This window comes from Acanthochromis polyacanthus, chromosome 13 (assembly GCF_021347895.1).
Source record: "Acanthochromis polyacanthus isolate Apoly-LR-REF ecotype Palm Island chromosome 13, KAUST_Apoly_ChrSc, whole genome shotgun sequence".
In the NCBI taxonomy this organism is placed as follows: Eukaryota; Metazoa; Chordata; class Actinopteri; family Pomacentridae; genus Acanthochromis; species Acanthochromis polyacanthus.
In genome coordinates, this window is record NC_067125.1 from 24,883,768 (window position 1) to 24,908,959 (window position 25,192).

Here is a 25,192-nt window from a genome sequence, read left to right on the forward strand (position 1 = left end):
GTGGACAGCAGAAGTTTCACTGTGAAAATATGTCTTGTTTCCACATTTTCAAACGTTAAAATGGGTCAATTTTAACCCGCAGGACGACAGGAGGGTTAAACATGTTTTTTTGTGTCACATTATGCAAAACTAAAAATATAAACCCACCTGAAAATGATGCACATTGACAAAACATTAACTTAACGTTAACATCCTACACAGACACATTCAGAAAATGAGATGTACTCTTTTTAAGACACTATATCATTTTTAGAATAACACACAAGACTAACTAACACCAGGTACCACATCTCGAAACATCAAAGGAGGGTAAACTGTTGGTACGAACATTTAAAATGACCAGAACATCCTCCTTTTCTGTAATTTCACCATCGTAGCTCTACTTTCAGGGATCATCTACCACAAAGAGACACCACAGTCTGTCAGCTAATGCCGACCTGCTGCTGGTTTACCTGCTGTTATTAACCTGAGACTGGACTGGAGCGGCTGAGGCTGAGAGGAAGGACAACATCTTCAGAAACATACCGATAGCTCTGAAGTTAATCCACAAGAGATCAATGCTAATTCCATAATTTATGTTTCTGTGGTTTCACGCAGCTTCAAAAGGCTTTTGTTGAGTGAATGTTTGAATGAAATAATGACCGACAGCGATTAAAAAGAACATCTATGTGCTCGTCACGGTTAATTCCTGTTAAGAGAGTGAGTGGCTTTAATCTCTGATCGAATCAAAGTGTCTCTGCATTCATAATAAACTCAGATACTTGCTGCCTTAACATTGCACTACATGACTGCGCTCCAGTAGTTTCTACAGTAGATGGGCGACAAATACTCATTAAAAATAAAACGTCTTGATGCTGACCAGCTGTTGATTTTTTTTTAAGATCTAACGTGTTTTTCTGCTTCAGTGTTAGCATTCTCTGTGTGGAGATGTTACATACAAGGAAAAAATGAAAAGAAAAGTCAACTTATAGTTCTGATTTTAGATCAAATACAGAAGTGTGACAGCATGAATATTTACGAGCAGATTTAGATCTGATTACCATTGTTTTTTTCCATTTATGACATATCCCGCACTAGTCACACCATGTTCAGTACTATCCACGGGGTTAGTACTTCAGATGCATCATTGGCTTAGTTTGTGATTACACGAAGAGACAGAAGACACTAAGACAACCTAAATCCACAGAAGAACCCTGACAAGTTCTCCAAGATGTGTGGAACAAAACCTACCTGCTGTTGGCAAACTGTGAGCGAGAGCACCAAAGAGAACTGGTGCTGCTTTAAAAAGCAAAGAGGATTTGCACCAAGCACGGACCTAAATAAAGTGTTTCTTCTTTACTGATGTAATTTTGCATGTATGTTCACTTTTGTCTGAGAGGTTAAGCATTCACACAGCACTGTATGTCAGTGTATGAGCTTATACATACAATACTATGATGGCAAAGATGGTAAAAGTTACTTGCACTGATAACTTGTTAATTGATCTTTAAGATGTCACATTCAGGATGTGTACCACCGTTCAAAAGATTGGGGTCACCCAGACAATTTCATGCTTTCCATGAAAACTCACACTTTTATCCATGTGCTAACATAACTGCACAATCATCAATGAGCCTTTCAACACCATTCGCTAACACAATGTAGCATTAGAACACAAGAGTGATGGTTGCTGGAAATGTTCCTCTGTACCCCTATGGAGATATTCCATTAAAATCAGTCATTTCCAGATAGAATAGTCATTTACTACATTAACAATGTCTACACTGGATTTATCATTCATTTAATGTTACCTTCATTAAAAAATACTTTTCTTTCAAAAATAAGGACATTTTGAACAGGATTATATACCTGAAGATCAGAGAGAATCCTCAGAACTGATGCTCTGCTGGTGTCACTTCTCCTGATATCAGCAAACATTACTAAGTCATCTGAGTCTCCAGTGTGTCTCTCTTCATCCTGTCTTGACCTCTCTGAGCTACCACAACAATAAAAAATAAAAAAAAACTGCTTTTCTTTCAAAAATGAGGACATTTTCACGTGACCCCAAGCTTTTGAACGGTAGTGTGGGTTGCAACGCCCTGACACGTGGCACACAAAATGTTTGATTTAGGAATATATTAAGAGCTTCAGCGTCCTTGAAGAACACGTTGATTGGGAAAAGAAGTCCGCTTGTAATGCTGCAGCTGCATTAAAGATTTTTCTACTGTCGCACATCGGTTGGGGGGGAAAAAAAGGCAAAAAACGTGAACTCACCTTGTGACCGGAGATCTGCTGATTCTCTCAGGTTCGTCTGTGACCCTCAAGAAGAAGACAAACGTATCCGTTAGGAATCAATCGGCCAACAACTGCATCCTCACACAACCTCCGCCCCCCCCCCCCCCCCCCCGTTTCCTGTTTCAGTGCACCAATCAGTCAACCAATCACGACACAGGACACGACAACTCATCTCCCAGTCACAGACGGATCATCGACAACCTGCACTCACTACACCGAAACAGCGGATGGACGTGGAACGGCAAAATGTCGCCGACAAAAAGACACGTGAGACGGATAAACAGATGTGGAGGGAGTGAATCTGTGCAGACAGTAGAATGTGTGTTACGGTGACGCACACAAACACAAACCCAATGTTGGTACAAGCACAAGTTAATGAGTTAAAACCCTGCATGACAACCTCTTACAAATTGCATCTCAGGGATCATGTTTAGTACGGTTTATTATACAAAAACAACACTTAACGTTACCTCTTAGCTTTAATTAAGGCTTTTTTCTGCCGTTACGACTGCTAAGCTGTTATTGACAAGCAGTTTTTATCATAATCATGACTTATACTGACACCAAAAACATTTTAAAACCCATAAATTTACCTTGAAAGGAACCTAAAAGTGGACCTGATTCCATTATATTTTGATTTGTGAGTTGTTGTTTTTTTTTACATTTTCCACTCATTCATGCACCATGGTCATCGCATATGTTGAAAACCTCCTTTTCCACATTTATATTTTGGTTGAAAATAGTATATTTAACCCTCCTGTTGTCCTCATTTACAGGCACCAAAAAATATTGCTTCCTTGTCTGAAATAAATCCTACAATTCAGCCAAAAAATTCCCCAAATTTCTGACAATTTGCAAAACCTTCAGGCAGAAAATTACAATAATTCCTTAAAAGTTTCCTTTGAAAGTTTTATTTTAAAAAAAATCACTCCAAATTTGGCAAGAAAATTCTTGCAAATATTTTCAAAAAAGGAGAAAAAAATCTTCAAAAAAAATTCTAAAAATATTCAAACTGATTATGTAAAACTTCAAATATTTTCTCTAAGATCATTCACAAAAAAAATCAACCAAAATCCAGCGAAATTCGCTGGATTTTGGTTGATTTTTTGTGAATGATCTTAAAGAAACATTTTAAACATTTCTTTTTTTCCCCACCACAAATGTTCAAAGATTTTCCAAAAATGTTGAAAATGTGGACATCAGAAGTTTCACTGTGGAAGTATATTTCCCCCCCCACATTTTCAAACTATAAAACGGGTTAATTTGACCTGCAGGACAACACGAGGGTTAACAAATCGAATGGAAGCTACCCCTCTCTGGCCACTAGGGGCTGCTGTTGCTGTCCCAACTGAGCGTTTTCCTACCAACCTGGCAACCTGATCTCTTTTCCAGGAACTGGGGTTGGCTTGAACCAAGCAAGCAGAGAGATTTCATTGATAGATTTCCTTTTTTTTTTCCTCTCTAAACTGCAAACCCTGGCTCTGGCTGAGGATCTGTTGCAGTGCAGCGGCTTCAATCAGATCCAAATAAATGCTTGGACGGCGTGAATCAGCGTTTTGACTGTTCTTAAAATACTGTGTAGAGGGGGGGAAGAGATGCCTGCTAATCCTCACAGATAATCACCGGGATACGCCTCAGGGTTTATGAATGGATGTCATCCGAATAATGATATCTGGATGGGAATTCCTGCTGGATTAGAAGCCTCATCCTGGCTGACTCTTAACACTCTTAATAAATAAGTAGCTGGGAAGATTTTTTTAAAGGTCACGCTATGGACTCTTACGTCAACGCATGCCTGTGCCCTGTTGAGCTGCAGAAATCACGTAAATATTTTGTGAGTGAAGAATTCCAGGCATCCCGTCGCCCTATTGCAGGACCTTCTTGCCTTCTTGTCTGGGTAAAACACGAGTGGCATCGCATCTTTATGCAGGAATGAAAGAGGGAAAATCAGTGTTTTCTGCACGGAGTGACAGACTGAACGGACTCTGACTCAGCGTCTCTCTGGGTGTGAAGTATGTGCAGCAGATTGTGCAAAGGAGGAGCTCAAAGTGAGGGAAGGAAAGAAAGTTAGAACAGACAGAGAGAGAGAGAGAGAGAGAGAGAGAGAGAGAGAGAGAGAGAGAGAGAGAGAGAGAGAGAGAGGAGGAGAAATGAAACAGAGGGAAACTAGCGGTGGAAGAACAGAACAATCTGCTTGTATCTTCAGGGAGAGCTAGGCCCACAACTCATTGTGAACAAGTTTTTCCTCACCGTGGGCTCATTTTACTCCACTGTGGGCTCATTTTTTCTCACTGTCGTGTCATTTTATCACTGCGAACAAATTTTTTCCTCATTGTGGGCTAATTTTTCCTTATCGTGGACAAATTTTTCTCACTGGAGACTCCTTTTTCTTCATTGTGGGCTAATTTTTCCTAATTCTGAACAAATTTTTCTTTACTGCTGGCTCATTTTTCTAGCCTAGCTGCGCTAGACAACCCACGGCAACGAATTTAATTCTCTGCCAGGGTGGGTCTAGTTACCCTCCATAAGGCTCGGGGCTGGATTCTCCTAAAACTGGCCGGACCAATGAAGTGTAGAGTCAGAAGGCGGGCGTAACTAAGTGACGACAGAGGCGTGACGATTCTGACAGAAACAACCAGTGCACAATAAACAGTTATCTTTTGACTCGGCTTTGGCCACAGCCCTTAAAGATTTGAAGCTAAAATTCAACTTGAAAGATAAACAAAGGACGGCACTGAAGTGTTTCATTGAGAAGAAAGACGTATTTGGACTTATGCCGACGGGATATGGCAAATCCTTAATATACCAGTTGGCTCCGCTGGTTGGGAAGCTAATGGGACTTAGCCACAATCCGCCAGCGCTCTAGGAACTACGTCAGCCTATTCGTTGCGCTGATTGGTTGTATACCTACCCAATTGCTGCAGAGGGATTTGATAGACAACCTTTTAGCCCGTCTCCCTCCCTGTCGAGTGGTCCTAGACCCTTGTGCCTTCAGAACATGGGTCTAGCGTGGCTAGGCTATCATTTTTCTTCATTGTATGCAATTTTTCCTCATTGTGGGCTCACTTTTTGTCATTGTAGGCAAATGTTTCCTCACTGTGGGCTCATTTTTCCTCACTGTAAACAAAATTTCTCTCATTGTAGTGTCATTTTATCATTGTGGGCTCATTTTCTCTCACCGTGGGCTAATTTTTCCCTCATTGTGAACAAGTTTTCGCTCTCTGTGGGCTCATTTTTTCATATTGTAGTGTCATTGTATCACTGTGGGCTCATTTTCCCTCATCATGAACACATTTTTCCTCACTGTAGTGTCATTCTATCATTGTAAATACATTTCTTTCTTGACAAGAAACTTAGAAAAGAAAGAGAGGAGAAGAAATGAAACGGAGGGAAGCTAGCGGTGGTAGAACAGAACAATCTGCTTGTATCTTCAGGGAGAGCTGTGTAAGATCCCCGTTTAAGAGAGGGATAAATCCCGGTTACATAACTAATCCTGACTTAAGACGGCAGTGACGCTGGGTCAGTCAGTCAGGATGACTGTTGCAGACTGTTGAGATGGTTCTTAGAAGGATGTGCTAATGCAGAGGGTTTAGACACACACTGAATACTTCTAATGCCACCGGTTCAAGCAGATGGAGTTCATTTTACCCAGACAGGAAGCTTCACAACTTCAGACTATCACTGTTTTCTCTTTGGCCTTATCCTTATTAAAACATACTGTAGTCCTCATTCATTCAGTGTCAGACATTAACGCTGGCTGTGTGATAACAAAGGAAAGCAATAATCTAACCTTAAATTACATTTTGTTGTAAACATGTTCAGTTTACAGCTGTAGAAAATGAAAGAAACCAGCAACCAAGAGTTATCCCTTCTAAAAATGGTTGGAAATTCCTTTGCTTACGATAAACTAATCTAATAAACTAAACTAATAAAATGGTTGCTAGTTGCAGTTCAAGAACACATTTTCCCCCATGGTGGTATCATTTTGTGGACTATTTTTCCTCACTGTAAGTTCATTTTTCTTCACTGTGGGCTCATTTTTCATCATTGTAAACAAATTATTCCTCACTATGGGCTCATTTTTTCTCACTGTGAGCATTTTATTTTTCACCATGGGCTTTTTTTCCCCTGAATGTGGGCTAATTTTTTCTTCACAGTGGGCTCATTTTTTTCCACTGTGGAATAATTTTTCCTCACTGTGTGCTATTTTTCTTCACTTTAGGTGACCTTTTCCTCACTTTGGACTCATTTTTTCCTCACTGTAAGCTAATTTTTCTTCATTGTGGGCTTATTTTTTTTTTCCTCATTGTGAACAAATTTTTCCTCACTGTAAGCTAATTTTTCTTCATTCTATCACTGTAAATACATTTCTGTCTTGACATTTTATCGTCTATTTACTTGATGTGCAACAAACGACGAGTATATTGATTAGTTTACCACAAGCAAAGGAATTTTTAACTATCTTTTAGTATCGACAAACTTCTATTGCTGTTTTCTTTTATTTTCTACAGTTGTAAACTGAACATGTTGGAGATTTAGAAAGTTCTCCTTTATACTATAAAGTATCATATCATAGGAAATTTAAAAGAAGTCACCAGTCAGGCAATATGGTGTATGATGTTGTCTGACATGTGATTATATGAAAACTTTGTACTGTTTTTATTTTTTACAGATCGTGATGCTAACAAAACATGCAATACAAAGTCATGTGACGACTTCATGGTAAGTTAATAAACGTGACACTATCATTTTACCTTTTCAGTATAACTTAAGTATATATAAGCCTCCAAAATCAATACCAGAATTTTTTATTCCCTAAAATTGGTGTTGATGTTGGCCCCAAAAATCCAGCATCAGTCAGGCTCTGGATGTCACCTCGGATTTTTCAGTCTTTTCTGGGACAAAAAGATGATTTAGGAGAATAAAGATCAGAGTAATCAATAAGAAGAAGCTGCTTTATGATTAATTAACCTTTCTGAAGTCTGCACACTTCATCTTCTTACTGCTCACAATCGGCTCTTTATCTTTTACTATTTCTATTATGAAACCGTCTGACCAGTTGGGAACTATTTGTCCTTGAAAACAGAAACAGACTCAGCAGTTTGTTTCTGGATTTTAACTGCGGTTAAGCTGCTTTTCTCACAGACAGAGAACGATCCTGTCTTCATGCTTTACCCCCTACCTCAGTCTTGTATAAAACGCCAATAAAGACACCATCCCCCACTTTCCTGTCTGTCCTGGTTTCTCTACTCTCCCCGATTTGTTCACAGCACAGGCAAACATATGGTGTTGATTACATGACTCAGACTGGTACAGTGGAGCTGCAGCAAACTCACATACTCTGGGGAACACACAAACAAACACACACATCCTCATAGGGTTGTTGATCCTACAAAGGAGACTAAATAAGCTTAAAGAACACCTTAATTGCACCTGATGCTAACATCTACAACCAATATGCAACAGTAAGGGAGCATTAAATACCCACAAATCAGCTTTAACCACATTTTGCTGCAGAAAACCAACACTTTTCTGTGGTTTGGAGGAAGCAGGTAACGGTACCGCGCCGCCTACAGCCTCTAGCGTTGCTACAGCGAGAAGCCGAGCCAACAGAGACACAAGCAGTCCAGGCAGACAGACAGACAGACAGACACTCAGGCAGACAGCTGCTGATCAGAGTTTTAGCGACACAAACGCACGGTTTCGGAGATAAAGCCGCTCTACAGGAAGAACAATCTGTGCAAAATGCAATTTTAGTCGCAGAGTGAACGGTGAGCGAAACTGGGCCGTGACTTCGTAAGGCTCCTGACTCCTAAACGTCCTTAGTCAGAGTTTATCCTCCACCGTAAGCTTCTAAAGAGGTGCTCTGAATCCTGAATTCACCCTAAACCCATCTCTGTCGGTTACCTGAGGACGTGAGGTGGGATAAGGAGTCACCGCAGCAGCTGAATGTAAAGGGATCACACCTTGTACACAATGAGGTTGTACTATTTTATTCATGCTGCACAGTTTCTGCAGCACTTTTAAGGAGCCTCATCGCTTCCATTTTGACTCCTAAATGTCCTGAATCAGCTGATCCTTCACTGTAAGCTTCTAAAGAGGTGCTCTGAATCCTGATTTCGCCCTCAACTCATCTCTGTCAGTTACTAGAGACATGTTGGGATGAGTATTTATCACCACAGCTGAACGTAAAAGGCTCTGATATTATACTGTAGACCGTGAGTTAACAAAATCCGCACAATTTTTGGACTTTTTATGACATAAGTATGAATAATATGCAGTTTAATACCCGTTTCTTGAGCATATTGGTTAAAATGTGAGAAGGAACAATAAGGACATTATTATATCTGTACAGCAGCATGTAAGAATAATTCTTGTTCGTATCATAAATTTTTACCTTTTTTAGGGTTTATATTGAGCCGATTAGCATCGTGGCTGAAGTAGCTAACAGCAGTGACAGTCTGTGGGTTCATTTTTCCTCATTGTGGGTTCATTTTTCCTCACTGTAGGTTTGTTTTCCCTAACTGTGAACAAATTTTCCCTCATTGTAGTGTCATTTTATTTCACTGTAGGCAAATTAATTCTGATGGTGCTCTCATTTTTCCTCACTGTGGGCTAATTTTTCCTCACTGTGGGCTATTTTTCCTTCATTGTAGTGTTTGCTACAGATCTAATATTGACTGAATTTCCACTAAAACGGCCTCTTGTGTGTAAAATCTACCGTCACAATGATCCTAATGTCTCCTGACAACGTGCTTCCACTTACATAAACATTTTAGAACTAAGCGCCTGCTGCAGAGACGACAAAAAAATGAACGCTTTTTACAATTTAAATGTGTTTCTTCATGAAACTTGCTTAATTTTTCACACATTCAAGCCGACTTTTAGAAATCTTTTTCACTGTGACAGGTACATGATAAAATCAAAATGTGGAAAAGATACAGAATATATCCGCACTGTGTTTGTAAAATCCACTACTATTAAAATAAGATGAGCTTTGGAGTCGTTTTGATAGGCAGAAACACTGAAAAACTGCTTAATAAACCTTCCACGTGTATTTATTTTGCACTAACAAAGATTTACCTCCACCACTGATTAAATTCCCCCCTGCAGAGTAGCTTTGCCTCAGACAAAAGTTTGCATAACTAAACTCCAACCTGCAACAGACAGCGAATGAGGGGACAGAGGGGATGACGGGGCACCAGCAGGCAGGCAGACAGTCAGACGGACGGACAGAAGCAGCCAGAAAACATGGGAAAGGAAGACTTACTAACTGTTTTTGTCCCCTGTGGGAGGGTGCAGCCCGACATGGACTTGTTTGAGCTCTGACGTTTAGAAGGGTCAAGAGTGACCCTAGGAGGAGAGAGGAAGAAGAGAGGGAGGTGAAGAGAGGATGAGAGGAATGGAAAAGGAGAATTAGAGTCCAAAAAGAGAGAGAGAGAGAGAGAGGCATAGAATGAAAGAAAAAACAAAGCAAGTGACGACAGGAGGGGGGGGGGGGGAGACAACATAGAATGACAGACAGTAAGAAGCACAGGTAGAAGAGGAAGAGAAGCAACAAATCAAATAGTACAGTTCAGGAGAGAGGAGGAGAAAAGACCGGCAGGTGACTGGCAAGAGAAAGCCCAAGTTGTTAAAGAATCAAACAAACAAACAAACAGATAAAGCAACAGTAAGCAGCCGAGAAGAAGTGACTGTAAAAACCAAACAGTGTGTCGACCTGACCAGCAGACCTGGGTGTAACAGATGACTGGTTTTCAGCTTCAGGAAAACTCTTTGAGACAGAAACTGGAGAGTCAAGGTTATTCAATTCAATTTGAACTATATTTTTGCTGAGTTTGGTGGCTGTGCAGGACAGAATACATCTTCCAATGCTGTCTCGTAAATGTCAAGTCTCCCAGCGCAAAATTCTCACTTTTCACCCACTGATTAATGGTAATAGTAGTAAGAAATAAACATTTGCAACTGTAGAGACTCGCATATCCAATCAAAACCTGCAAAATCTATTGGTTTTATCAACTAAAGTGTTAGTTTTCCAAGAAAATCCCACCATAAAGAGCTAAAAAAATGCTGTTTAATTCAATTTTATTAGTTTTTAAGACATACTAAGTACAAATAACACATAGTTTAATACCTGTTTTATGAAGATATTAGTAAAAATATGAGTTAGAAGGAACAAAAAGGACACTATTCTATCTACTTCCCAGCGGCATGTCACAATAATTCTTGGTCGTATAATAAATTATTATAGTTTTTAGAGTTCATATTGATTCGGGAAGCATTAGTTTTGTAATTCAAACTGTTTGTTGTCTAATGAAAAACATCACAAAGAGCAAAAAAAAGCAGTTTAAGTTCAATTTTAAGTCTCTGATGTCCCAAAAATAGTTTTCAAGACCTTAAAATCAGCTTGTTTTCTGTATATATCCCGACATATGTTACATTTACTACATTTGCCGTTGGATAAAGAAGCAGGCGGTAAATGGCTAAAACACTATTAGACCCAGGTCTGACATGAAGGAAGACAAGTTCCTGTTGAAGCTCAAAGATTAGAGAAGGAAGGCGTGTAGGTTAGTACTGGTTAAGGAAGAGACGGTGAGTGGCAGCGAAGTTAGCTAAATGATCTTCATGTACAGGTTCATAGCAAATGGGCTACAGGAAATCTGCTGTCATTTCACCAACACCTGGTTAGCAAAAACAATCACACAACCTTTAAAATGCTTGCAAATGGCCGAATGAAGCCACAGTGTTTTGCTGTTTTTCTACCAGTTATCGTCCTCTTTCATGCTAACCTTTCCACCCCTCCTTCGTCTGGCTTCTCCCCTTACCTGCGGGTCAGCTTGGAGGTGAGTTTGCTCAGCAGGTTGGTGGTGGCCCGGGTCCTGGCGTGGGGCAGCGGGCTGGCATCGTGGGACAGTGTGGGGGAGGCCGGAGGGGCGTGGGAGGGAGGCCGGCGGTCTCTGATCTGTCCTCCGTGGAAAGTGCTCCTTACCGTGGATCCCCTGGAGAGGCGGGAGGAAGGCGTGGAGGACGAGGAGGACACCCCGGAGGCACCGGCGATGCTGTGGGTGGAGGGGGAGGCAGGGGGGAGGCGGTGGGATAGGGAGCTGGAGGAATGGACAAGAGTGGAGGTAGGTTGAATTAGGATCATTTTGATTTATTTGTACAAGTGCAGAAATGAAATAGCTCACATTACAGCACCAGAACATATGACAATTTTCCTTTTCACGGTCATTTTTCTTCACTGTGAACAAATTTTCCCTAATTGTAGTATCATTTTATCACCATGGGCTCATTTTCCCTCACTGTGGGCTCATTTTTGTTCTTTGTGGGATCATTTTTTTCTCACTGTAGAGTCCTTTTCCTCACGGTGAACAAATTTTTCCTCACTGTGGGCTCATTTTCATTCATTGTGAGTAATTTTCCTTCATTCAAGTGTAATTTTATCACTGTGGGCTCATTTTTCATCACTGTGGGGTATTTTCTGTCACTGTGGGTTCATTTTCCCTCACTGTGAACTCATTTTTCCTCACCGTGGGGTATTTTCTGTCACTGTGGGTTCATTTTCCCTCACTGTGGGCTCATTCTTCCTCACTGTGGACTCATTTTTCCTCACCGTGGGGTATTTTCTGTCACTGTGGGTTCATTTTCCCTCACTGTGGGCTTATTTTTCCTCACTGTGGACTCATCTTTCCTCACCGTGGGGTATTTTCTGTCACTGTGGGTTCATTTTCCCTCACTGTGGGCTCATTCTTCCTCACTGTGGACTCATTTTTCCTCACCGTGGGGTATTTTCTGTCGCTGTGGGCTCATTTTCCCTCACTGTGGACTCATTTTTCCTCACTGTGGACTCATTTTTCCTCACTGTGGACTCATTTTTCCTCACCGTGGGGTATTTTGTGTCACTGTGGACTCATTTTTCCTCACTGTGGACTCATTTTTCCTCACCGTGGGGTATTTTGTGTCACTGTGGACTCATTTTTCCTCACTGTGGGCTCATTTTTCCTCACTGTGGGGTATTTTCTGTCACTGTGGGTTCCTCTTCCGTCACTGTGGACTCATTTTTCCCCTCACTGTGAACTCATTTCTCCCTCACTGTGAACTAAGTATCCCTCATTGGAAACACATTTGTCCTAATTGTGGTATATTTTTCCTTACCGTGGGCTCATTTTCATTCACTGTGAACAAATTTGCTTTCATTGTAGTGTCATTTGATCAATGTGGGCTCATTTTCTGTCATTGTGGGCTCAATTTCCCTTACTGCGGCGTCATTTTTCCTCACTCATTGTAGTGTTTGCTACAGATCTAATATTGTCGACTGAATTTCCACAAAAACAGCCTCGTGTGCAAAATCTACCGTCACAACGATCCTATTTTTAGTGTGACGGTGCATAATGTCTCCTGACAATGTGTCTCCACATACATAAACATTTTTAGAACTAAGCGCCTGCTGCAGAGTCAAGAAAAAAATTGAACACTTTTGCAACTCAAATGTCAGGTTTTTTTTTTCCAGGAAATCTACTTAATTTCTCAAATATTTAACTTAAATGCCACATTAAGTCACAAGCATAACTATGTACATAAAGGAAACCTAACAGAGCTGTCAAAGCTGAAATATTACCTAAAACGCACTCTCTCCCCTGTCCCCTTACGTCACATCCAATTCTTTTCTCTTCACCCAACACTGTCGCACCTATGCACACAGTGACACACAGTGACACACAGTGACACACAGTGACACACAGTGACACACACACACACACACACACACACACACACACACACACACCTCCCCTCACCTCCACCCCTGACTCTCTGGCTGGTGGCCTGGGGCTGCTTTACATAACGCTCTAGATAACTCCCACACACTGGGTTCAAGCGGGGCTGAACCATTAGACGGGTTAAGTTGAAGCTCGGCCGCTGCAGAGCAAAAGCGTTTAACGTCAACGCGAACTGGGGACGGACCGGAAAACGGAGGGACGGGCAAGGAGAGAGAGGGTCCGAGAGACTGAAGAGTGAAGAAACGGTGGGAATGAGAGAAAGTGAAGATGATGCAAAAGCGAGGAGGGACTGAACCCATCCTGGACACCATCTGTTCCACTAACCTCCCTTCAAGTCCATCAGATTATACACAAGCAGACTGAAAAACAGCTGTAAGAGAGCTGACCTCTGCCAAACACCCGAGCCATTCAGCTCAGTAGAATTTAAGGTATTCCTTGTAGACTTACTCACTGAGAAATTTGCAAAATCTGGAAATATCTACACCTTCTTTCCCTTATAGACCTTGTATTTAGCGACACATTTCCACATCAATCAACAAAATAGAATAGAATACATCTTTATTGTCACTGTTACAGAAAACAGTGAAAATCGGTTTGGTACTCTCCAAATAGCAGCATTGAGAAAAGACTATATAACTCAGCCTAAAATATATACAACATAAGAGCAAAGCCTAAAATATAAAAAGAAACTTCAGGACAAACAATAAAACAAGAAAGAAACACGCCGCCATCTTTAACTGTACACAAGGTTTTCTTATGGCTCTTCCAGTGTAACATCATCATGGTCTTTTCCCCAGTAATGTTTCCGGCTGGAATAACAGAATTGCGGGTACATTGTCTTTCACGCTATATCTGTGCACATGTAAATTCATCAAATCCCATGTCTACACATCCACATGTTTACTCATCAAATCCTCAGAACTGATGCTTGTATGAACTGCTGCTCTGTTGGTGTCACTTCTCTTGATGCAAGTAAACATAATGACATTTCTAAGTGACCCTAAACTGTTGAATGCTAGTGTATATCCACATGTAGATTCATCGTGCCTGGTACACTGTCTCCATGAGACCTTTAGTATTACATCTCTATTTGTTTTGTAGCTTTATTGTACTTTTGTAATTCTTGTCCTGCTTCTTTCATGCCTTGTCTGTATCTAGCTGCTGTAACATAGGAATCAATAAATCTTATCTTATCTAACTGCACCTTGTATGGGATTTTTGCACTACTTTAAGCCACCCTTTTTTCATCTACAATATCCACAAGACCAACATCAGTTACGCTACTGTTTTTTAACATTACTAATCAACCAAATCGGCAGTTTTTTTTTTAAAGGATAAGCTATCCCACTGTGTTCAAAGCTACACTTATGCATTCAACTTCTCTACTAGATTTGTATTTTTAAATGATCAAAGTTTATTTGTATAGCCCTTTACAAAAGCCCAGAGGGTGACCAAAGTGCTTCACAGTAAAAACAAGAGAATAACTTAAAAACAATACAGTAACTTAAAGCAGGACAAACAATCACACTCACACCCACGGGCAAATTACAGTACACAAGAAAGGAATTCTAATAAAGTAGAAAAGGCAAAAAAAAACCAGTCTGCATTCAACTTTCTTACAACTGAGTGTGTGTACATCCAGACTTTAATTGGACTTTTCTTTTTACTTTGTATGCATAATGTATATTTGTATTTTTTAGGCGCACTGTGTGGAGATGCTCCCATCAATTTTGTTGTACAATTTTGTGTCCAATGACAATAAAGTTATTCTATTCTACCGCATTTCTTTCACACACTTTCCTGTTTTAAAGTGATACATAAATTGTGTTTTTCCCTCTCTGCTGAGCTTTATGTTTACGATTTCTTTGAGTATTTCAGCAGGAAGTTCCTCATCTTCGTGTCCTTGTTCATAATGTGCAATTCATGCAAGAACCTTTCTGTAAATACAGATTCTTCATGCCCCTATAGTGGACTTTTACCACATATAAATACATTGAATGTGCATTATGATTAACTAGATGGTACTGTGTTTGTGTGTGTCCGTGCACGTGATCGTCCCATCAACTACTCTAGCATGGCATCACATTGACAAGGCCTCTGAGGCAAGTAGAGGGTTGTGTTGGCTCCACGCCAGTCCGCACTTCATGCCGCCGCTCCCGTCTCTCTTTTTTCCTCATCCAATCACCCTTCCCTTGTTTAACCTGCCTGCATCCTGCACCGCTGCCAGTCAAACCACAAAACCGAGCAACAACGGAGAACGCCGCCTCGCTTTAACGGCAGAATGCAACAGAGCGGGGTGTGTCGCCTTCTCTGCTCACAGGAGAGCAGTTTATTTTGCTTTTTTTAAGCTCAAACTGTCTGTACATTCTTGTTTTTGTTCATTACTTTTGTGGAGGCTTAGATGTAAGAACAACCAGTCTCTTATCCACGTGATTCACCCTCTGACTAGTCGCCCCCCCACCCCTTACCCAGCCATCTGTGCAGAGAAATATTTTACTGGAGGTCAGACGACAAAGAGAACTTCAGCCTCCTCAGAGACACACAGGGATAGAAAACAGAGTGAAAGTGAGAAAGAGAAAGAGTGACCACAGGAAAAACCGAGAGTGAGACGGGAGATTGTGATGCCATGAGACTGACAAGCGCACAACCATCTGTCATAACAACAGACAGCTCACGCCGAGTACACAAACTCACAGAGACGAAGCCACTCATGTGCAGTTTAAGCCCTTTATCCTCCCTTGAACAGGCAAAATGTGTGTGAAGCAGAAAGAGACAAGCTGTACCAGTCAGACCAGTTCATAAACAAACTTATTACTGTAACATCTCACCGGGTGTTTACCGTCAATACAAAATGATTTCCTACACTCAGTTAAAAAAACAAAATCAAATTGAGATTGTGTAATTTGCACAGTATAAATCAATTATTAACCCGTGCACCAGACTTGTTCCCATAAAACTGAAGCGCATTCTTCAATAACCATTTCTCAGACCTAAACTCAGGAAACTGAGGGTTTTCAGGAGGTTTGGAGACAAATAAAGGTAAAATGTAGAGCATGAAGTCTTAATCAATAATTGTGCTCTTGGTTGTCTGTACTGGGGTGAATGTGGCTACACAAAACCGAAAATGACTCGATTCAAGCCAGAAATTATCACCAAAATTAACCTTCCTGTTGCCCTCATGTACAGGCACCAAAAAAAGTTGTTCCTTTATCTGAAAAAAATCCAAAAAAATTCAGCAAAAAATTTTCCAAATTAAAAAAAAATTGCAAAATCTTTGGGAAGAAAATTTTAAAAAATTCTTAAAAGTTTCCCTTAAAAGCTTGATTTAAAAAAAATAATTTGGCAAGAAACAAAAATTTTCAAAATAAAAAATGAAAATGAATAAAAATCTTCCAAAAAATGCCAAAATATCTAAAGTGATTCCATATATATATATATATATATATATATATATATATATATATATATATATCAGTAAAAGTTCTAATATTTTCTTTAGGAATATTCAGAAAAAAATCAACAAAATCCAGTGAAATTTGCTGGATTTTGGTATTTTTTTCCCGAATGTTCTTAAAAAAACATTTTTTTGCATTTCTTTTTTGCACCAAAAAATGTTCAGAAATTAACAGCAGGGTTAAGTAAATTCTAATTGCACAGACAGAAAACATTCTCTCTCACTCGTAGTGGTGATAATAAATCATAAAGAAACCACAGCACTCCAAATAAACTTGTTTACACAGGTAAGATCCATGGTCACACCTAATCTGTCTCATGTTTGATTTCAAAACTACCAATAAAGACCTGAAGAATAAACAGAATGTCTGCATTTTGAAGGATTTCTGCAACCATGGATGACTTGTGAGTGAACTTTGTCATCAAACATCCAATAAAACATAAACAGAGACGCAGACAGACGCACAGATAAGATCTGCTCACCTGTTTTCTTTGCCGTTTTGCAGGAGGGAGTGTCTGTCGTTGCTGGATCGGTCCGTGCACACATACGTGTTCCTTCGAGTCATGGCACTAGCAGGGATGTTGTTCTGGAGAAAGAATGGTAAACCCAAAAGTTCAGACATGAATTATATCCAGAACAAAAACTTGTCTTGACAAATCCAGTCTAGTCATTATTAATGTGGTAAATGACTGTTGTAGCTGGAAACGTCTGATTTTTAATGGACTATCTCCATAGGGGTACAGAGGAACATTTCCAGCAACCATCACTCCTGTGTTCTAATGCTACATTGTGTTAGCTAATGGTGTTGAAAGACTCATTGATGATTAGAAAACCCTTGTGCAGTTATGTTAGCATTAATAATAGTCTGAGCTTTCATAGAAAACATGAAATCGTCTGAGTGACCTCAAACTTTTGAGTGATAGTGCAGGTCAACTTTAACTAAAATGAAGCAACTTTGACTAATATAAAGCAAGTTTAACTCCTTTTTGAGCAATTTTATATAACACAGAGCAACTTTAACTCATTGAGCTAATATAGGACAACTTTAATATTGAGCTACTTTAACTAGTAATATCAACTTTAGCTAATGCAGAGCAACTTTGACTTCTTTAGAGCAACTATAACTAACATAGAGCAACTTTAATTCATGGATACTACCATTTAAAAATTTGAGGTCACCTAGAAATGTCCTTAGTTTTGAAAGAAAGGCAGGTTTTTCTTTCAAAGATGTTAACATTAAATGAATGATAAATCCAGTGTAGACATTGTTAATGTGGTAAATGACTATTCCAGCTGAAAACAGTTGATTTTTAATGGAATATCTCCATAGGGGTACAGAGGAACATTTCCAGCAACCATCACTCCTGTGTTCTAATGCTACATTGTGTTAGCTAATGGTGTTGAAAGGCTCACTGATGATTAGAAAACCCTTGTGCAGTTATGTAGCACATGAATAAAAGTGTGAGTTTTCATAAAAAACATGAAATTGTCTGGGTGACCCCAAACTTTTGAACAGTAGTGTATACATCTGACGCTATTTGAAAACTAAGACCTCCCTGCTTTGACCTCTGGCAGCCATGAGCTCTGCCGTCCAGAACATTATGAAGTTAATCTGAGGTTAATCTGACTTTAACTCTTTACATTCATCATACTCTCTCTTTCTTAATCTCTCATCTGAATGAACCTACAGTTGAATTATTCATCTCACAGTATGTAAGTGCCCCTAATCTGTTTAGAAACACTCACATACGTGTGTTTTCAATAATATCTATGTCAGTGCGGCTTCGGTGCGCCGTAATCTGAGGAAATGGGATTAGGCTGACTGCGAGGCCTCTGCCATCTGCACCTGCTGTATTGATAAGGGATTAAATGTGACAGACGCGTTGACAACATGTCCTTTGGGCCTCACCGTGGTCGAGTTGACCTCCTTGCGTCGGTCGGGTATCTCGGATTTGTTTGGATTGTGAGCGGAGCTGACCATGGGGCTGGAGGGCGTCGGGATGCTACGGGAGCCGACGGTGTTGGTGCTCGGCTTGCGGATCGACGGGCGCTCCTCTTTAAGCCCCGCCCCCTCGCCGACGCCACTGGGACTTCGCTTGGGGTGAGTCGAACCCGGAACCGCTGGACCACCTAGAGGAGTAACCAGAGTTCTTGGTGAGGTGGATGGATCGACTTAACTGGAAGTTCAACTACAGCCACGGCATTTGGACCTACAGAAGTCGGAGTGTCGTCTCTGGCGGTGGTACGTCGAGGCGCTGCGTTGAGCCTTGTGGCCAGACGAGGAAGACGGTGCACCCGAGGAGGAAGAGGAATTGGAGTGTTTGCTCGTCCCATTGCTGATGGTGCCGGGTCGGACTCGAGCCAGACTTAGACTGCTGCCCGACCGAGACTCGGTGCCCTCCGTCTGAGAGACAAACACACAAAAACAGACAGATAGATGCAATAGTACACTATATGATAAAATGACTGGACATTGGCAGGGCTGCCAACTCTCACGCTTTGACCGTGAGACACACGCAAGTCAGTCCCTTCACATGCTCTCACGCCACACTCCAAATATCTCACGGGCAAAAAAAAAGGGACTGTGTGTGTGTTTGTGTGTAGACCTCTGTTATATTTAAATTTCAGACAGTCCAAGGACTGAATACCTCAAAGTTCTTGAGCAATTGTCTTTCAGTTTGAACCTTTCGACAGTCTGAGGACTGAAGTTTTAAAAGTTTCCCAGTACTTCTCTGTTAGTTTGAACTTTGTGGTTAACAGAAGCCTTAAAACTTGTGACCATGAGTCTTGATTTCACATTTAGACCATCCATCTGAGTTCTTCTCAGACCTTCACCTGTGGGTTCTTTAGAAATCCTGAACAAACTTTGATTCTCTTCACTGAACAGTAAAGTTTGTGGAGATCAGAAGGTAACATTAGTTTGATCGATGCCTTCAACTAATAGTAAACTTTATCTGGAAAGCAGTTTTCTGAAATGAGTTCTTAGTAATTGTGTCCACAGTCAAACCAAGAACATAGAAAGAGAAAATGTTTGAAGACACAACTTGATGTTTTCATTTCAGACTAGAAAGCGCTTTTAGACTTTTATCTGTTTTTGCTCTTTTGATCGTTTTATCGTCTCTTCTGTTAAATGTGATCTTCTAAAGTCTAACTGGTGTCTTTTCAAATGTGTTGTCTTCAGTTTGATTCTTCTTAAATGTTTAGTTTTGCTCTTTTCTCACCTTTTGTTCTTTTCTAATGTCTGATTTGATTTTGAAATGTTTTGTCGTTTTAATGTTTGTTGTTTTTTCAAATGTTTTATCGGCTTGTTTGAAAATTCCCAGTGTTTAATTTTTCGATTAAATCTTTAGGGTTTTCTTTTTAAATGTTTCACCACCTTTTAATGCTTAATTTTCTTTTTAAATGCTTCATTGCATTTTCTGTTTAAAGGTTAGGGTTTATTGTCTTTAAGATTTAATTTTTAAATCAATTTATTTCTTTTTAAAGGTTTAATCATCTAATGAAATGTTTTGTATTTTTTTAATGTTTAATATTCTTCTTGTTTAATTGTATTTTTAAATGTTTATCAAAATATTTAATCTTTAATGTTTAATATTTTGTTTAAAAATGTTTAATTTCATAATTACATGTTTTGCATCTTCTGTTTAACTATCTAAATATTTTGTCTGTTTATATATAATTTAATTGTATTTAATGTTTAAATTTTTTTTAAAGTTTTATTGTATTAAATGTATTTTTCCTTTGATCTAATTGGTTGTTTAAGGTAATTTATTTCTTTATTTTTTTCTGTCAAGATTTTAACCCCAACCTTAAAAATAAAACAAACCCTTAAATCGCAATAAAAATACTTCTGTTGTCACAATCATGAGTTCGTCAGTTATTCAGTTTATCAATTCAGCTTTATATGTTTAGCACCTTTCACACAGATGACAAAATTAAACAAGCAAAGAGAAAAAAATATGATTAAAACTCAAAAACTTATTTAAAAAAAGATTAAACATGGTAATAAAATATGTTGTGTTCAGAGGATGGAGAGAGATTATTGAAGTCTTCTTGGACTCACACAGTAAATCATTTAAAATAGAAACTTGATATTCAATCTAAGGAAACTGGAAACTGCAGAGCAACAGAAGAACCAACAATATCTCCTGTCTTCTCCTTTAATGAGTCAACTCTTCTAGTACTTTCAGATCAAAGAACTACAGACTCTTCACAACTTGCTCAAACTCTTGGTACAGGCCCTCACCACACGGGTCAAGAAGGTTTCCTTCTCATTTCTACTCTGAAGCTCACTTTCTCCTGCTCAAACTGCTGACAAATGTTTCTGCTGCTATAAAGTCTGGTCTCCAGAACTTCCTAAAAACTCTCAAAGTCTCTTCTGCTGCAGGTTGCTTTGTAGAAATGTTACAGAAAACCTCACTAAACCACATGGAGGGGCCTCAAGATAGTCATCCAAATGAAACCGTACAAAAACCAAACAAGCACAACCCAAACGTTAAAGTCTCCTGCAGCCTACCAGAGAACCTCTTTAGACAGAGAATCAGGACAGGAACTCTTACCTTCTGGACAACCAACGTTGGTTCACAAACAAGAATACAGAATGTGTCTGACCAAAAATCTCTAAAGACTTATTACAGCCAAGATAAAGACACAACTCAGCTGCACCAAAATCCACTAATCACTGGACACATTAGCACCCTGTGCTAACTGTGGCTAAAGAACCACATTTACCAAGACAACTATACAGTACAAAGCCCTGAAACACACCAAGAAACACATTAAAGAAGATTTTACTGCTGGAAGCTGCAAGCCAACACCTAAAGAACAAACTAAAGCGACGGAGCCGAACCCGGTTCAGTGAAGAGAAGCAGAGGAAATGTTTGACTGCAGACATAAAGCAGGAAGACTCTGAGCTGCTCAGGTGTTCCTGGTCACACCAAGCAGCCACCTGGACAGGCAATAGGAACACAGCTTACTGGAAGTCCAGAGGGCTGGCTTAGTGAAGGAAATTTAGTTTAAAGTTGAAGCAGAAAGTTAACAGAGAAAGTTGAAAACCACCTTCTGATACCTGAAATGTCTGAGTTTTCACACACAGAACGCCTGAACATGTCAAACTGGTTCCATAGTAGAACCTTCACTGTAAAAACGTCATAGTATGGTGTGTTGCTCAAAAAACATTACGACTCTAGGGTCACCGAGGAGCGACACAAAAACAAAACAAACACTGGTTTCCAGTGAGTTAGGTGGCTATTCATTTGAAAGAGTAAGTTTACAACAACACAACATGTGAGCAGAAAAATCATAAAGTCTGTCTTTAGTTCAGCTGAAAATATTAGTTTTTGTCTTTTTTATTGACCAAACTTTTCAGGAAGTAGATGAAGAATAACTAAAGCTCTCATGTAGAAGTCCAACCTATTTTGGATCCTTGTGGAGAGTTTAATGTTAGAGTTTGTAAAGCTGTTGAGTTTTTAGAGTCACATGAATTGTTTTGACATTTAATAGTTTAGTGTCTGATTGTAATTCTGTCCATACATCCATTCTCTGTAGACCGCTTTATCCTCACTAGGGTCGCAGGTAGCTGATGTAGTGTTCATTTGTTGTCATAGTTACAGTGACGCCGTGCCGCTATCTGGCAATGATACAGAAATCTTTAGCAAATCCGTGAATCCAGACTATAAGCCACATCACTGCCAATATCTAATCCGTTGGCCCTTGTGTAATTTCCGACATTCTCTGAAAATTTCATCCAAATATGTTCATCCGTTTTTGAGTAATGTTGCTGACAGACGGATAGACAGACGGACAGACAAACATCGATCGTGACACAACTCTGCCGTTCCTTGGTGGAGTTACAATCAACATTTGGTCATGGCTGTGACAAAAAAAATACCCTCAAGCAGCAAAACATGAACAAGAATAACAACCCAAGAAATTAGCTTCTCTTACAGTGGCTAATGCTATGCTAACGGGTAGCGGTTAAGTTAGAAGGCAGCCACAGAGTCTGGAAAACAATAACTAATAATGCTGTAAGATATGAACCTTAGTTGACAATAAATTGATCAATCTCAGTTGATTTTACATCATAGAGAAGATATTTTAAGCACTCCTATTTCTATTTTACATTTTCAGTCATAGTCACCCTTATTGATAAGCAACAAAAACACACATCGGTCGATCCCTAATACATACATACAGTGTAATTGATATATTTTATGTAAAAACAGAAGAAAAACGAGTTCATACGCACCTCATTCTTGCGTCCCAGCAGCAGGTAGGTGGCAGTGATCTCATTGTATTTGTGGCTGACCAGTGACTCTCTGATCTCCTCCCTGTTAAAGCCCATCCCAACCATCACATCTGAACCGAGACAAAACCGGGTTAGAAACAGATTCCGGTGCAACCGGAATCACACCAGTTGAAGCTCTGTGTAATTCTGAGAGGTTTCACATCATGGTTATTGACATGCTTTGTGGCGTTTCACTGCAGTTTCTCTAAAAATGAACCTGAAGATCTGCTCTCAGTTGAGCCTTATTCAATATTTTGGTTTACTGTAACCATAGCAACCCATTTGATCCACCTCTTCAACAGACTGTAATCAGTTGATGATGTAATAGTTAATTATTGAGTGAATTACTCACCGATGCGTCCGGTATCGGTAAAGTCCTCTACAGGCTCGGTGTGGGGCTTCAGCTCCTCGCCGTCAAAGCCAACATTGATCCATTTATCTTTCATTATTTGCTGGACAGAAAATATAACAATCCAGTTAAACCACAACAAACTGAATACTAATACGAATGGTTTTTATTTTCAGATTTAACTCGAATTGACTTTACATCAGCAGTTTCAGCAGGTTTATGTCCTGTGACGTTTCAAATCTCCCCATACGTAGTGATTAATCTATTTCCTTAATGACAAATCAACGTTTATGTCTTTTTTATGAAGCCACAGATCAATAAATTATTGCTTTGTACAGCTAAATATTTAAACACTAGTACACTCATTCTGGACATGATCTATGAATGAAATCTGTCTCAGTAAAGTTTCGTCCTCACTTCCAGCGAGCAGCGCTTGGCCGGGTTGAGGACCAGGAAGCGGCGAAGGATTCCCTCGCAGTCCGTGGACATGTAGAAGGGAACACGGTATTTCCCTCTCAGGACACGCTCCCGCAGCTCCTGAACACGACACACATTCACACACCGTAAGATTAAACGAGAGACACCGATCAAAAAAACATTAGGAATCATCAATAATTAAATGAAACTGCTAAATATTAGTGTGCAATCATCTGGTGTGTAACACTGGGACTGTAAAATAGATAAAATGAGAAATTAAATCCTTAATGCTGCAAAACCCACTGTTGCTAAAATACAACATCAGTTTTACTTTTTTGATTATTTTTTTTAAATATTCACATATCAGATTTTTCTATTTACGTTTGATTATTAAGACATATTTTTTTATTTGTGCTTATATGTTTAAGTTACATTTTTTTATTCATGTTTATTTTTAAAGGTCCTATTTTTCTATATTTTTAGGATATGTTTTTCAACTTTTAGTTATATTTTTAAGACATATTTTTCTACTCGTGTATACACACGTGGACAAAATTGTTGGTACCCCTCAGTTAAAGAAGGAAAAACCCACAATTCTCACTGAAATCACTTGAAACTCACAAAAGTAACAATAAATAAAAATTTATTGAAAATTAAATAATCAAAAACAGCCATTACTTTTGAATTGTTGATTAACATAATTATTTAAAAAAACAAACTAATGAAACAGGCCTGGACAAAAATGATGGTACCTCTATAAAAGATTGAAAACTATTTGACCAGAGTGACATGATTAACTCAGGTGTGTCATTTAATTGACATCACAGGTGTTTCCAAACTCATAATCAGTCAGTCTGCCTATTTAAAGGGAGACAAGTAGTCACCCTGCTGTTTGGTGAAAAGGTGTGTACCACACTGAACATGGACAACAGAAAGCGAAGGAGAGAATTGTCCCAGGACATCCGAAAAAAAATTATAGACAAACATCTTAAAGGTAAAGGCTATAAGACCATCTCTAAACAGCTTGAAGTTCCTGTGACAACAGTGGCTCATATTATTCAGAAGTTCAAGACCCACGGGACAGTAGCCAACCTCCCTGGATGTGGCCGCAAGAGGAAAATTGATGACAAATTGAAGAGACGGATCGTTGGAATTGTATCCAAAGAGCCCAGAGCAACCTCCAAAGAAATTAAAGGTGAACTCCAAAGCCAAGGTACATCAGTGTCAGATCGCACCATTCGTCGTTGTTTGAGCCAAAGTGGACTTCATGGGAGACGACCAAGGAGGACACCACTGCTGAAAAAAACTCATAATAAAGCGAGACTGGAATTTGCAAAAATGCATGTTGACAAGCCACAAAGCTTCTGGGAGAATGTCCTTTGGACAGATGAGACCAAACTGGAGCTTTTTGGTAAGGCACATCAACTCTATGTTCATAGACTCAAAAACCAAGCATACGAAGAAAAGAACACTGTCCCTACGGTGAAACATGGAGGAGGCTCAGTAATGTTTTGGGGCTGCTTTGCTGCATCTGGCACAGGGTGTCTTGAAAGTGTGCAAGGTACGATGAAATCTGAAGACTATCAAGGCATTCTGGAGAGAAATGTGCTGCCTAGTGTCAGAAAGCTTGGTCT

At 39.6% G+C, this 25,192-nt stretch overlaps 1 protein-coding gene across 6 annotated transcripts in view; it reads right to left on the minus strand.

Annotated features, from left to right (window-relative positions):
* Positions 1 to 25,192, minus strand: part of mark4b (MAP/microtubule affinity-regulating kinase 4b) — an 86,020-nt gene that overhangs the window by 3,781 nt on the left and 57,047 nt on the right. Inside the window, exons 9-17 of one of the 6 annotated variants that reach the window (XM_022198083.2) lie at positions 23,559 to 23,678; positions 23,145 to 23,244; positions 22,754 to 22,863; positions 18,721 to 18,910; positions 18,416 to 18,636; positions 16,989 to 17,092; positions 11,100 to 11,378; positions 9,545 to 9,627; positions 2,254 to 2,290 (exon numbers count right to left, since the gene is read on the minus strand). In XM_022198083.2, coding sequence (XP_022053775.1) covers positions 2,254 to 2,290; positions 9,545 to 9,627; positions 11,100 to 11,378; positions 16,989 to 17,092; positions 18,416 to 18,636; positions 18,721 to 18,910; positions 22,754 to 22,863; positions 23,145 to 23,244; positions 23,559 to 23,678 — 1,244 coding nt within the window. Of the gene's footprint in view, positions 1 to 2,253; positions 2,299 to 9,544; positions 9,628 to 11,099; positions 11,379 to 16,988; positions 17,093 to 18,415; positions 18,637 to 18,720; positions 18,911 to 22,753; positions 22,864 to 23,144; positions 23,245 to 23,558; positions 23,679 to 25,192 lie in introns of all 6 variants that reach the window. The other 5 variants (XM_051957821.1, XM_022198085.2, XM_051957822.1 and 2 more) reach the window with 5 other exon arrangements.